Source organism: Hyperoodon ampullatus (genome assembly GCF_949752795.1).
Source record: "Hyperoodon ampullatus genome assembly, chromosome: 3".
NCBI lineage: Eukaryota > Metazoa > Chordata > Mammalia > Artiodactyla > Ziphiidae > Hyperoodon > Hyperoodon ampullatus.
Window position 1 is genome coordinate 46,390,669 of NC_136916.1, and position 12,125 is coordinate 46,402,793.

Sequence of the window (12,125 nt, forward strand, 5' to 3'; positions counted from 1 at the left end):
TAAAGAATCTTTCAATCAATTTTAAAAAATTACTAAAAAAAAATAGTCATCACCAACAGAAATGAAATAGATGGGTGGATGAGTTTAGTTCCAAACATAATGAATTTGTGGTGATGGAAAAGAGAGTAGTGAACATTTCTGATAAGCAGAAGGAGATAAGCAATAAGAGGACTGCTCCAACCACAGCTGTACTGTCAAATTATGCAGAGATATATTATATTTGAAGCTGTAAATAATGAATGACTAACACTGGAAAACAATAGTCAAAGCAGAAAAGGAATCCAGAGAGTCCTCCTACACAATTAAGTCCAGGCCTGGGGATAATCTCCTGAGCTACTCTTGTTTAGTTTCTACAAAACCCAAACCCCACAAACCCATGAGGAAACCAGGTTAGAGCTCTTTAAAAGCACACTTCTAATACTATTTTTCTATATTACAAGGTATATTGAAAAATAAAGACATAAAATAACTGTGGTCTCTAATCATATATTACAGGTACTCAAAAAATACACATCCTTTCCCTAAAAGAAACTATTCAAAGTTGTTAATATATAGAATAAATTCTGTTACTTTTAAAAATGCATTTCCCATGCTTTCAGTCTATATGACAATCACTCCTAAGAACTCGTTTTAAGTATCACTAACCTGCTTCTTCAACTTTCTTCGGAAGAACTCATACTTTCTTTTGTAATCCCTGGAGTAGGGCACTGCCTTGAGTTGAAAATTTTGGAAAAATAAAGAAGGTTTAAGTTGTTTCATTCTGGAACAATTTAAAAAATTCCCCTCTGGGTGTTTGATGAACATAAGTTAAAGGCATTAAAAGAGAATATTTGAAAAGAAAAGTTTAATTCAAAGAAAAACCATATATACAATTAAAAAATTTTTAATTTCTCTGTTTAAGATAAAATTGTATTCAGCAATTCTTATGGCTGTAATTTTCATCATGCAATACTCTTGAAATGCAACAGGCCAGAAACAGGAAATGTCTTCCAAGTAGAGAAATATTAGAAATGAAAATTTCCATTTCTAAAGAGGCTTTCAAAGGGATTTCTTCCTTAAAGGAGCAATTTGAAAAATATACTTTTTGCTTGAACTCTGAGGAGTTGCCTTTTTTATCCATTACTTTAAAAGACTAAACATGAGTCAGAAGAGTAATCTACAAGAACTGTATCTTCAATTTTACTTATTTTTGTGAATTAGGAAACAGTTAAAATCTGAAAAACTAAAGTTGGAAAAATAAGCTATATAAAAGAGGAAAATGATTTTCCTATCGTTAATCTGACTCAAGAGTAGTGTAAACATCATACATGGTAATAATTGTACTTAAATGTGAGTACGTCTTATATACCGGTATTTACAACGATTTCAACCAAAAAGTCCAAGTCATGACCCTGAGTTGATAGGGTGCTCTCTGCTTCCTCACCAGATACACTCTTGGCTCCTTTGATCTGCTGAGGATTGCCAGCCTTCTTCTTCAGACAAGTACCAGCCTGAGCACGGCAGACCACTGCCTTAGTATTTGACTATCTGGCTCACTGGTCTCACAAGGTTGCTGTGCAGAGTAAGGATAATGACTTTATATGCTCTTTTCAAATAATTGAGATCTGGTGTATGGGTGGTGGGGAGAGGGGAGATCTGCAAATGTGCTTTCCTCTCAACACCTTTAGTGCTATGTCCTTGATCAAACACCCTTGAAGAGACAGGTAAGGGGACAACCCCATCAGAGGATCCTGATACAAAGAAACTTACTGGTCCAGTTATTGCTACATTCTGCAACCGAGGATCTTCCCATTGCGTTCTTTTTATATCTGAAGAAAGAGAGAAAAAAAGATGTTCTCCATCCTCACGCACAAAATTCGATACTGCAAAAGATAATGTAATGAAAATAATCACATTGCACATACTGTGATTTATGTAGAAGATTCTTCCATCGGTGTGAGTTCTTTCTTCCCATCCTGGCTATAATGAAGAATATATTTCAATTATGTTAGGAAATGGTTTTCGATGTATGGGCAGAGAAATAGATCTGGTTATATGGTTGATTTAATTTGCATATTCCACTCTTAGTAGAAGACATCAACACTTCAACAATAATATTAATTATAGTTGTTAAAGAACTACTGTATTCCAAAATACAAATGTTTGAGATAGCCAAGTTAGATGGGTAGCAGTTCTAGAAACTTACAGGTAAAGGCCCCAGGTCATTGGAGGAATCAAGTGATGTCTTTCCTCTCACATGAGCTGGAATTTTCAGTCTTGGATCTTCCTTTTTTGGTAGAGTAAATAAAGAAAACAATACACACACACAAACTTTAAAATCATGAAAGTCAATCTGTTATTATGTTTTCTAATATCAATGGATATCACTTTTATTTCTTTTGCTTACTCTATGAAATAATAGGTTCTCATCTAAAATCTATCACTCACAGACTACAATATTCAGTTCTCAGATCTCAGAGGAGGATCAGTATTAACTCACTACCTCTTTCACAGAAACCATTCGGAGTATTTTGCCCACTCTTTATGGATTGTGTCACTACTTGGGGCTCTTCTCTAAATAAAAACTGGTGTAAGAGTGGGACATAAAACTGGAGCACATGTTATTTCTGAGGCCCTGAACATGCTTTTAGGCACCTAGCTGCTAAGGTGTTAATTTATTAATATTTTTGAAAGATAGGAAGGTAAGCACAAAAAGGTTATTAAAGGCAATTCAAATTGTTGAAAGAAAGAACAAAATTTAATTTATTTGGATTTATTGATGTATATTATAATTTTAATATTATTTTCTTAAATAATTTATTGTATAATTTTAGTTTTATTTAGGTATATTGGTGTTTTAAACAAATTAATCAAAATCTCTTCATCTGCTGCTGATTTTCAGTAATTTTTCAATTAGTGGTGAACCAACTGCTCAACAACTTTAAGCCTTATCTTAACATAAAAATACCTATTCTACCTAGTCTCATAAGTTTTTTTGGGTACTATGAGATATGGATTCAAAAGTACTTTGGAACTATAAGCTTCATATAAAGGGAAAGGATTATGACTAAATATCTTCCTCAGTATTCATGGCTAGTGAGCTAAAAACTGCAAACATGGTAATTCCCTGGCAGTCCAGTGGTTAGGACTCCACACTTCCACTGCAGGGGGCGTGGGTTCGATCCCTGGTTGGGGAACTAAGATCCCACAAGTTGCACAGTGTGACCAAACACACACACACACACAAAGACAAACAAATAAAAAAACAAAAAAACCCCAAAACTGCAAACAGGAAGTAAATGTATCTCCATGACAATCCCCCTAAATATTAAAAATAGGCATAAACATATTGAATAGAAATAATCCTATTAAGAATTCAACATATCTCTAAATGAGCACTAGGAAATGTAGTGTATATTAATGTATAATTAAAGATTATCAAGAACTACACATGAGAGACTATTATTGTTGTTATAAATTTAAACTGGAGAGCACTGAAGTTACCCAGGTGGTGGTTTTGGTGTTGTGGTCAATGAAGAAAGGCCTCCCGTTTGGTGCATGCCGGACTTCCCAGCCTTTGGGAAGGAATCCTTGCTCCACTTCAGATGCCTGGGTCATCTGCTGTGCTGCGTCACTCGTGGGGGCCTGTGGGTGAGGGCCTGCAGAAGAACCCTGGCTTGATGGTAGCTGACTGGTCTCCACTGTGGCCTAGCACGTTAATTCAATCGTGTTGCAGTGTTTATAGAGAACACACAAACAGCTGTGGTTAAAAAGGTAACTTAACCTGCAAACAGCACACACAATTATAAATAGGCCTAAAGATTGGAAGCTCATTTTTCCAATACAGTGTTGTGTCAAAGTTTGTTTTTAAAATAATTTATAATTTCTCAGCTGATTCTTGAGCAGTAAGAACGCTGGTTAACCGTCAGTCTGTTAGCCCTAGTTGCAAGGGAAGCTTCAGTGCCAAGTGGAGAAGGTTGTCTTTGCTCACCCAGAAGACTCATATAGAGTGGGAATTTCCCATACACACAAAGTGGGTTCAAATGCTGGGAAGACAAAATGAATGACAAACATATACTACAGAAATGCATACCTGAAATGTAATATATTCATGTGATGAAATATAAGGCAGTAGTTAAAAGAAATACACTGGATTTATATATAAAACAACATGATAGGGTTTTAAAACAATGGTGAGCAAAAAAATATTTAGAATTATATAACACATCTTTGCAAAACTTGACACATGGACATAAATAACATTTTGCATTGTTTAGCTCTCTATTAAGTACATAAAATAGGCAGGAAGAATCCCCAACAAGCTCACGATGGTAGTTCCCTCTGGGTAGTGGGGTCAAGTGCTTGGCTAAAAGGAATTTAGTTTTATCTGTAAGATTTTATTTTAAAAAAGAAAATGTCTAGAAACATATATGGTGATTTGTTAATGGCGGTAAATTCAGGGAGTTAAGAAAATCGGTATTTACTATCTTATTCTCTGTACTTTACAGTTTTAAAAAATTTCTCAATAAGAGACATGGTGATAAGACAAAATATTTTCCTAAATGCTTACAAGGAAATATTACAAAAGGCACTCACTGTTGCCAAGGACAAAGTGTCATCATGACAAAGTTCTTTGATAGATACTAATCATTAAGATTATCTTTTAGCAAAATAATGATATTAACCATTCAAATTACACAATTACCCAGTGGACCAGATCATTTACTTTGTCCTCCTATTCCCAATTGGACTTGTTTTACATAATAACAAGTGGTGATTCATGTATATTAGAGATCTGCCGGAAATGGCAAACAATTAGCACCAATATCAGAAAATAATTAGAAGCATCCAGCATATACTACAAAGTGACATAATAGCTTCCATAGAAATATGATGGTTCAAATTATGTAAGAAAACACATTAATGGATAGATTGCAGGGTACCTGTACAGTGGGCTTTATCCAGGTAGTAGTTCTGCAATTATGATCCACGTAATATGATCTTCCTCTTTCATCTTGTTTTTCTTCCCAACCTGGTGGTAATCCAGATGAAGTAGGCAAGAGCTAAGTGAAGAATAACAGAAGAATTAAATATTAATAAGAAAGTATCCTTTTTAAAAGGACCATATCCCTTTTTCACTGCTAGCTCTCTTTATTTTTATCTTTTTAAAGATTTTTTTTTGATGTGGACCATTTTTAGAGTCTTTATTGAATTTGTTACAATATTGCTTCTGTTTCATGTTTTGGTATTTTGCTGTGAGGCATGTGGAATTTTAGCTCCCCCACCAGAGATCGAACCTGCACCCCTTGCATTAGAAGGTGAAGCCTTAACCACTGGACCACCAGGGAAGTTCCCCTGCTAGCTCTCCTTAAAATGAATCATGTTTTAAATCAATCATGTTTTAAATCATATTTTAAAGTGTACAGCATTTCACTTAAAAAAAAACCTCCAGTAGAACAGATAATAATGATGAGAATGATAACAACACTAAAAATCACGAGAGTAGTAACAACCACACACTAAGTGCTTTAACACAGATCATGCCATTTAACCTCCACACAAATCTTAATGAGATAATTAACATTACTGGCCCATTTTACTTAAGGATGAAACTGAAGCTAGAAAATAGAAGCAATTTCCTACCAGATAACATTGCTAGTATGGAGCTGAGATTTGAACCCAGGTAGTCAAACTACAGATATGATCACCCATATGTGCCAAGTCAAAAGTTACCCCTGCTTTCTTTCTGTGAGGGCTGGGGACACGCTGATTATTGTAGTGTATTACTAATGAACAAAAGAGGTCTAGTTTTCCAGGTTTACTTAAAATAGTCCAGGTCTGGCCTTCCTTTTGCCTTTTTTTTTTTTCATGAGCTTTAATTTTTTAAAATTTTTTGGCCGTGCGGCATGTGGGATCTTAGCTCCCCGACCAGGGATCAAATCTGCGCCCCCTGCATTGGAAATGCGGAGTCTTAACCACTGGACTGCCAGGGAAGTACCCCTTTTGTCTTAGAGATTAGACTCTTCATGATTTGGCCTGGTTCCCTAATGTGTCTTACATATAAACTATCACACTAGTCTGTTCACTAGATATACTGTTCTGTAGATGTACGGGGGTAATTGTACATTGCTGACAGTTATGATGAGCTGTGAGTCTACAAAATAATGGAATTCAAATTTGCCCAACTTTACAAATGTCCTACAGCTGGTGAGTAGATAAATGGGATGTAGTAGACACATCTACATGATGGAATATCATGAGCTACTGAGACATGTAACAACATGGATAAACCTCAAAAACATCACATGAAGTGAAAGAGGCCAGATACATAAGACGGCATGCTGTATAATTCCACTTATATGAAATTTCTAGAAAAGGCAAAACTAGCAACCAAAGCAGATGAGTGTTCACCTGGGGCTGAGAGTAGGTATTAGGATTAAGAAAACTTTTTGTGGCGATGGGAGAACCTCAAACTTGACTGTGGTGATATTTGCACAACTGCATAAATTTACTAAAACTCATTTATTTGTGTACTTAAAAATGGGTGGATTTTATGGCATGCAAATTATACCTTAAGAAAGCTGTAAACAAGCAACTGAACAAAACAGACCTCTAATCAATGTATTGAGAAGAAAAAGGCACGGAAATAGCTTTTCCAGTACATAAAATGTAAATCATCTCTAGATTCTATGGCTCATCTGGTGTACTTAAAATAGTTTCTCAGATGAGTGCCTGTCAGTCAATCAGAAATTCACCAGTTTCAATGCATAAAGGAAATGTTGAAGCGAGGGGGGAGAAATAACAGGGATCTCCTTAAGTGGCTCCAGGCGAGTGGAGGTGGCCAGACACGGGGTAGTAAGTGAGAGGAAGGCTGGGGAGGGCAGTCTTGCCGTGGCATCCACCCTCTTGCTGATGGTCAGTGGTGACTGGACCAACTGCACAGGTGGGTACCCCTTCCTTCCTCAGCACAGGGTCCATGTCCCTCTCTTGATGCAGGGCCACCTTTATAGACAGATGAGCCACTCCTAGGTCGAGGACTTCTGGGCCTGTGCATTCCTTTGCTGGAACTCCCGTGAAAGCAAAAACAATCCCCACGTTTCAATTATTAATATACAGACTGCCATTCAAAATCACAAATGGTTGGTGGGAAAAAAGTGAGGCGGCCAGTCCAAGTGGGGAACTGGAACACTCACAGACCCAGAATGGGGAGAGAATTAGGACATGGAAACAGGCTATTTGAAAGAAAGAGCCCAGACAGAAGGGAAGGTGGCGGGGGCGGGGTGTGTGTGGGTGTGTCTGTGGGTGGCTAAGAGGGAAGGGAGGCTGAAAGGGCCAGGAGCCTGGGTGTTTACATTTGGTTTAGAAAACAAGCGGGGACCATCTGAGGAAGAGACAAACTCAAAGCAATGATAGTTGAGTCAGAAAGAGGATGGAGGCCATGACGTTGTTAGGTCTAAGCTCCAGTCCACGTCATGGCTGGAGATGCTACTGAGGAAGCAGCGGACGGCTCCTCAGCGGGCTGATGAAGTCCATCCTGGCCACCAAGCCTGCCGACGCCAGGGCACACCTGCCTGAGGGACCGGCCCCTGACGCAGCTTCATGCACGGGGCGGAAACAGTCGCAAGATGCCACGGGCCAGGCACAGAGCAGAGGCCACTGGAGACCACAGTCTCGATCTGTATGCAACACCTCCAGCCCACACAGGGCTTCACCTGCCAAGCCCAGACGCTACCCACCAGCACATGGGGACTTGGCTTTCTCATGATGGGAGAGACAGTTCTCCAGGTTTTGTCTTTAAAGGGCCTACCTATCCCATTTCCCCTCCCTCAACCTCATCCCCCAGAGCCCAGATGCTGTGCTGGATCAAACGTTCATGTTCAGCGTTCCAAAAAAAAAGTTGCTGCGTCTTATATTTTTATTAAGGATTGAGGGGAGAAGCTAAAACTCACCACAGGAAGTGTAGGCTGTTCCTCAAAAGTATAGGCTTGTAAGCTGCCTCTTCTGCTGGAATGATTCTTATAAAAGAAAGAAAAAAAAAAAAAGAACGATAATAACCTTAGGTCTCTGCTTTGTCTTTGAATGGCAGATAAGGTAGCAGGATGGGTATGATGGGGCACCCCACCCACTCTCAGCCTCACTCAACACCACGCCACCCCCGCTGATGCCTTCCAACTTCCAGCTCACACTTGTCTCTCGAGTCCTAGACTGTCTCCTGGACACTTTCTCTTGAAGGTCTAACAGAGAACCCTTTATTGTGTCCAAAACTGGATTCAGCTTTTCCCTGTCCACACCCACTCAAACCTGTTCCTTCGCAGGTATTCCTCGTCTCAGTGGGCAGCAAGGGAGGCCAGCAGCTGCCCTAGGCAGACATCGGTCAGCCCCCGATTTCTCCCTCTCCTGTCCCTTACAGCCGGGCCAGTTACCAGATCCTATGCATTCTATTTCTTTACTAGCTCTCAGATACATTTCCCTTACACTTTTTTTTAAACTTCAAGTTTTCATCATTTACCACCTTGGCTATTACTGTGGCAACATCCTAACAGATGTGCTTGCTGCAAGTTGCTTAAATCTACTCTCCATACCCCACGCTGCAGCCAGAGAGCGTTCTGCAGCGCAGATTTCATCACAGCATTCTCTCACTCCGAGCCCTTCAATGACTTACACTCACTAGGATAAAATCTACAGCACAGAACACAATGTTAGTGAGCTTCCGACCTGGCTCTTCCTGCTGGCTGCAGCCCTCCAATCTCACAACCCACCCTCTGGACATTCCAGATTACTTGTTTCCTGGAACTCGCATAATTTTTCTTTCCTTGTGCTTTTATATGCACGCTGTTGTTGCCATCTGAAATATTTTAGTTCTGTTACTTAATGACATTAAAATTTATAATATATGTATAAATTAAGTCAGAAGAGCCTCTGTATGATTGTTTACAATAACAAAGAACTGTAAACAATCTAAAGTCCATCAAAGGAGACTGGAGAAATAGCTTAAGGGTTACTTGCACAAGGGAATGATGTTTGATTATTTTGTTGTTGTTGGTTTTAAAAAGAGCACATCTATATTTACTGAAATGGTCCAATGTCTATGATACAGTATGTAAAAAAAGTAAGTTACCAGAAAGTGCGTACAAGATGATCTCAGGTTAAAAAAATGATATACAAATATGTCTGTGCATGCATGTTTATGAATATGTAGAAAATGTTTAAAACTACATATGCCAAACCATTAATGGCAATTGAGGGAGCACATGTTAGAGGTAAAATGGAAGATTCAATTTTTACTTTATAGACTTCAGTACTGTTTCAATTTTTAACCATGACCATATAATACTTTAAAAATAATAAATTAATTTTTTTTGAATTAATATGCACATGGTATGAAATTCAAAAGGTACAAAAGATATATGCCCTGTTTACCCTGTTCCTCTTTTCAGAGCTGAGCAACGTTACCAAGTTTAGTTTTCAAGAAATATGATACACATATTTATTCTCTGTCATGTAAATAATTTTATAAATGGTAATGTACCAAACACACCATTCGGTACCTTGGTGTTTTCCACTGAACAATATCTCTTAGGGATTGTTCCATACAACATATACATTCAAAGACACTTCATTCTTTTCAATGGCTGCATGGTATTTCATTGTATGGATGCCACCTTTTACTTTTTTTTTTTTTACCATCTTTATCGGAGTATAACTGCTCTACAATGGTGTGTTAGTTTCTGCTTTATAACAAAGTGAATCAGCTATACATATACACATATCCCCATATCTCCTCCCTCTTGAGTCTCCCTCCTACCCTCCCTATCCCACCCCTCTAGGTGGTCATAAAGCACCAAGCTGATCTCCCTGTTTTATAATTTAAAAAAATAATAATAACAGGAAGAAAGGGAATAGGATCTTATGTGATTTATCACCAGCAAATCAATATAGCTTATCCTTTAAGTCTTTGACCTTTCCCACTCCTTTGACCAAAAAATAAAATGAAATGAATGGAAGATAGAATAGACGGATGGAAGAAAGGAGGGGAAGGGAGCAGGCAGGCAGACCTGCTCTTGGATATTCACACAGGCGTTTACATAGAACTGTCTACATTGAAGCTTCTTTTTTTTTTTTTTTTTTTGCAGTACGCGGGCCTCTCACTGTTGTGGCCTCTCCCATTGCGGAGCACAGGCTCCGGACGCACAGGCTCAGCGGCCGTGGCTCACAGGCCCAGCCGCTCCGCGGCATGTGGGATCCTCCCAGACCAGGGCACGAACCCATGTCCCCTGCATTGGCAGGCGGACTCTCAACCACTGTGCCACCAGGGAAGCCCTACATTGAAGCTTCTTAAGGGAGGTGCTAGAACAGAAGTCAGCAAACTTTTTTTTTTTTTTTTTTTTCCGTACGCGGGCCTCTCACTGCTGTGGCCTCTCCTGTTGTGGAGCTCAGGCTCCGGACGCACAGGCTCAGTGGCCATGGCCCACGGGCCCAGCCGCTCCGTGGCATGTGGGATCTTTCCGGACCGGGGCACGAACCCGTGTCCCCTGCATCGGCAGGCGGACCCTCAACCACTGCGCCACCAGGGAAGCCCAGCAAACTTTTTCTGTTAAGGTCCAGATAGGAAATATTTTTTGTGGGCCAAACGGTCTCTGCTACAACTACTCAACTATGTCAATCTAGTGTGAAAGCAGCCATAGGCAATACTTAAACAGATAGGTGGGCTGTATTCTGAAGATACTTTAACCAGCATATAACCTGCATGCAGTCAGCCCTCCATATTTACTAACTGAATGAAAAGCAAGGAATTCCAACTGGAAATGACCACAGCATCCTGAGATGCCTCTTTGTCTTCCACTGAAAGGTCTCCCTTGATAAGATTAGAGAGCTAGCCACAAGGACCTCATCAGGGCAGTATATGTTGGAATATTTGCATCTGGACCCCACAGACAGCAATTTTTCAAGCAGTTGCTGGAGTGAGAAGGTCATCTATCTTCTTGTTTAGTCAAAGTACATCAGCTCTTATTCACATGTGTGTTGGGGACATGTGTGGTATAACTGAGAAGGTGAAAAGTAACCCTAAACACCCAGGACCCACCCTGGCACTCATCAGCATCATCAAGACAAAATCAACACTACTTTGTAATCATGCCTAAACACAGGAAAATGTGAACACTGTACAAGCCACAAAATACCAATTATCTCCCTATCCTGGCAGATATAAGTGACTGCTGCTTTTTTGCTAAATATAGCTTTAGTCTCGTGACAGATAAGATTTGAGATACCCAATCACAGAATAATCTCTGTTTCCTGACAGCATCCAATGCAGAGCAAAGTCCTGCTTCCTTAAACCCTCCTTAAAATTGACTAACATGAGCCCAAATCCTCTAAGTCTTTCCTAACCTACTGCTACTGAGACACTCGTGGTGTGTTTTCCCCTTGCTGAAATGAGTAATAAACCCAACTTGTTCAATTATAGGTGTGTTCCTGGCAGCCTTTGGCTGGAGGGCACTGATTTATGTAATGGACATTTAGACTCCAATGACCATTTGGATTTTCCATGACTGCTTCATACTATTAGTGGGGGTATTTGAAAACGGCCATGCTGTAAAGTACCAAAGTCCCTAACACAGTATTATGTGTAACTTAAGACAATTTTTTTCTCATCACAAGAAAAAAACAAACAAACCTGTGAAGTGTTGGATAGTAATTAAACTTATTGTCGTTATTATTTTGCAACATATATATAAAATCATTATGGTGTACATCTTAAACTAATACAATGTGTTATATCAACTGTATCTCAGTAAAACTGGAGGAAAAAAGATAACATTCAGTCTTTAGACACTGAATGGAATAATATATAATACAAAATCCTGAAGCTCCAACAAAATCTAAGACCATCTTACTGAGCTGGATACTGGCTGGCCAGTGGCTGAATTTCCATAAACAGTGAGTCTGGCATTCAATTCTTCTGCAAGATGAGTCTGGACATGCAAGTTATTTGATGGTGGAGATGAGGGGAAGGCCTGATGGCTGTACATGGTGGCTTCATCTTCTCTTATAACTTCCCAGTTCTAAAATGAACAGAATAAGCTTAAGCCACACATACCTTAATCTACTGCTGTAACATATGTCTATCAACAAGAATGAGAAAATGA

At 39.2% G+C, this 12,125-nt stretch overlaps 1 protein-coding gene across 5 annotated transcripts in view; it reads right to left on the bottom strand.

Moving 5' to 3' along the window:
* The window catches only part of NEDD4 (NEDD4 E3 ubiquitin protein ligase), a gene marked incomplete at both ends in the record, with an annotated part of 154,125 nt that overhangs the window by 24,933 nt on the left and 117,067 nt on the right, over positions 1-12,125 (bottom strand). For all 5 annotated transcript variants that reach the window (XM_079699296.1, XM_079699295.1, XM_079699294.1 and 2 more), the window contains 8 exons: positions 646-711; positions 1,750-1,808; positions 1,905-1,959; positions 2,186-2,266; positions 3,484-3,687; positions 4,923-5,042; positions 7,929-7,994; positions 11,874-12,041. In XM_079699296.1, the coding sequence (XP_079555422.1) occupies positions 646-711; positions 1,750-1,808; positions 1,905-1,959; positions 2,186-2,266; positions 3,484-3,687; positions 4,923-5,042; positions 7,929-7,994; positions 11,874-12,041 (819 nt within the window). The remainder of the gene's footprint in view (positions 1-645; positions 712-1,749; positions 1,809-1,904; positions 1,960-2,185; positions 2,267-3,483; positions 3,688-4,922; positions 5,043-7,928; positions 7,995-11,873; positions 12,042-12,125) is intronic.